General features: G+C 40.1%; 1 protein-coding gene across 1 annotated transcript; it reads left to right on the plus strand.

Annotated features, from left to right (window-relative positions):
- Positions 1-1783: 1783 nt before the first annotated feature.
- Positions 1784-2159, plus strand: PPT2 (palmitoyl-protein thioesterase 2; the record flags this gene model as incomplete). Its single annotated transcript, XM_041472265.1, is given in 2 exon segments — positions 1784-1895; positions 1977-2159. Coding segments are annotated over 2 exon segments (295 nt in total), but the record flags the coding sequence as incomplete, so codon positions are not given.
- Between the last annotated feature and the right edge of the window lie 93 nt (positions 2160-2252).

Genomic DNA, 2252 nt, shown 5'->3' on the forward strand with positions numbered 1-2252 from the left:
GGGATTTTTTTGGGGTGGTTTTGGGTTTTTTCTGTGGTTTTTTTTCTTTTTTGGGGCTGATTTTGAGCTGATTTTGGGTTGATTTTGGGTAGATCTTGTGCTAATTTTGGGTTGATTTTGGGTTGATTTTGAGCTGATTTTGGGTTGATTTTGGGAGTAATTTTGGGGCTGATTTTGGGTTGATTTTGGGTTGATTTTGAGCTAATTTTGTGCTAATTTTGAGCTGATTTTAGGAGTAATTTTGGGGCTGATTTTGAGCTGATTTTGGTTTGATTTTGGGTAGATCTTGTGCTAATTTTGGGTTGATTTTGGGTTGATTTTGAGCTGATTTTGGGTTGATTTTGGGAGTAATTTTGGGGCTGATTTTGGGTTGATTTTGGGTTGATTTTGAGCTGATTTTGGGTTGATTTTGGGCTGATTTTGGGTTGATTTTGAGCTGATTTTGTGCTAATTTTGAGCTGATTTTAGGAGTAATTTTGGGTTTATTTTGGGCTGATTTTGGGTTGATTTTGAGCTGATTTTGGGTTGATTTTGAGCTGATTTTGGGTTGATTTTGAGCTGATTTTGGGTTGATTTTGGGTAGATCTTGTGCTAATTTTGGGTTGATTTTGGGTTGATTTTGAGCTGATTTTGGGTTGATTTTGGGAGTAATTTTGGGGCTGATTTTGGGTTGATTTTGGGTTGATTTTGAGCTGATTTTGGGTTGATTTTGGGCTGATTTTGGGTTGATTTTGAGCTGATTTTGTGCTAATTTTGAGCTGATTTTAGGAGTAATTTTGGGTTTATTTTGGGCTGATTTTGGGTTGATTTTGAGCTGATTTTGGGTTGATTTTGAGCTGATTTTGGGTTGATTTTGAGCTGATTTTGGGTTGATTTTGGGTAGATCTTGTGCTAATTTTGGGTTGATTTTGGGTTGATTTTGAGCTGATTTTGGGTTGATTTTGGGAGTAATTTTGGGGCTGATTTTGGGTTGATTTTGGGTTGATTTTGAGCTGATTTTGGGTTGATTTTGGGCTGATTTTGGGTTGATTTTGAGCTGATTTTGTGCTAATTTTGAGCTGATTTTAGGAGTAATTTTGGGTTTATTTTGGGCTGATTTTGGGTTGATTTTGAGCTGATTTTGGGTTGATTTTGAGCTGATTTTGGGTTGATTTTGAGCTGATTTTGGGTTGATTTTGGGTAGATCTTGTGCTAATTTTGGGTTGATTTTGGGTTGATTTTGAGCTGATTTTGGGTTGATTTTGGGAGTAATTTTGGGGCTGATTTTGGGTTGATTTTGGGTTGATTTTGAGCTGATTTTGGGTTGATTTTGGGCTGATTTTGGGTTGATTTTGAGCTGATTTTGTGCTAATTTTGAGCTGATTTTAGGAGTAATTTTGGGTTTATTTTGGGCTGATTTTGGGTTGATTTTGAGCTGATTTTGGGTTGATTTTGAGCTGATTTTGGGTTGATTTTGAGCTGATTTTGGGTTGATTTTGGGTAGATCTTGTGCTAATTTTGGGTTGATTTTGGGTTGATTTTGAGCTGATTTTGGGTTGATTTTGGGAGTAATTTTGGGGCTGATTTTGGGTTGATTTTGGGTTGATTTTGAGCTGATTTTGGGTTGATTTTGGGCTGATTTTGGGTTGATTTTGAGCTGATTTTGTGCTAATTTTGAGCTGATTTTAGGAGTAATTTTGGGTTTATTTTGGGCTGATTTTGGGTTGATTTTGAGCTGATTTTGGGTTGATTTTGAGCTGATTTTGGGTTGATTTTGAGCTGATTTTGGGTTGATTTTGGGTAGCAAACCCCCCCAAAAAACCCCCTTGCAGACCCCCACCACCGGGACCTTTACCTGAACAGCAGCGATTTCCTGGCGCTGCTCAACGACGAGAGGCTGCACCCCAACGCCTCAGGTGAGCCCCAAAAACCGCCCAAAAAACTCCAAAAATCCCAAAATCCCCAAAAACGACCCCAAAAACCCCGACCCCCCCCAGAGTGGAAGCGGAACCTGCTGCGGATCCAGCGCCTGGTGCTGATCGGGGGCCCTGACGACGGCGTCATCACCCCCTGGCAGTCCAGGTGAGACCCCAAAAACCCCAAAATCGCCCCAAAATCACCCCAGAATTACCCCAAAACCCTCCTGGAAATGTGCGTGAAATTCCACCCAAAATCGCCCCAAAATTCCCTCAAAATTATTCCAAAATTGCCCCAAAATCACCCCAGAATTACCCCAGAATGATCCAAAAACCCTCCTGGAAATGTGCTTAAAA

This window comes from Pyrgilauda ruficollis, unplaced genomic scaffold (assembly GCF_017590135.1).
Source record: "Pyrgilauda ruficollis isolate IOZ18807 unplaced genomic scaffold, ASM1759013v1 scaffold2880, whole genome shotgun sequence".
Taxonomy (NCBI): Eukaryota; Metazoa; Chordata; class Aves; order Passeriformes; family Passeridae; genus Pyrgilauda; species Pyrgilauda ruficollis.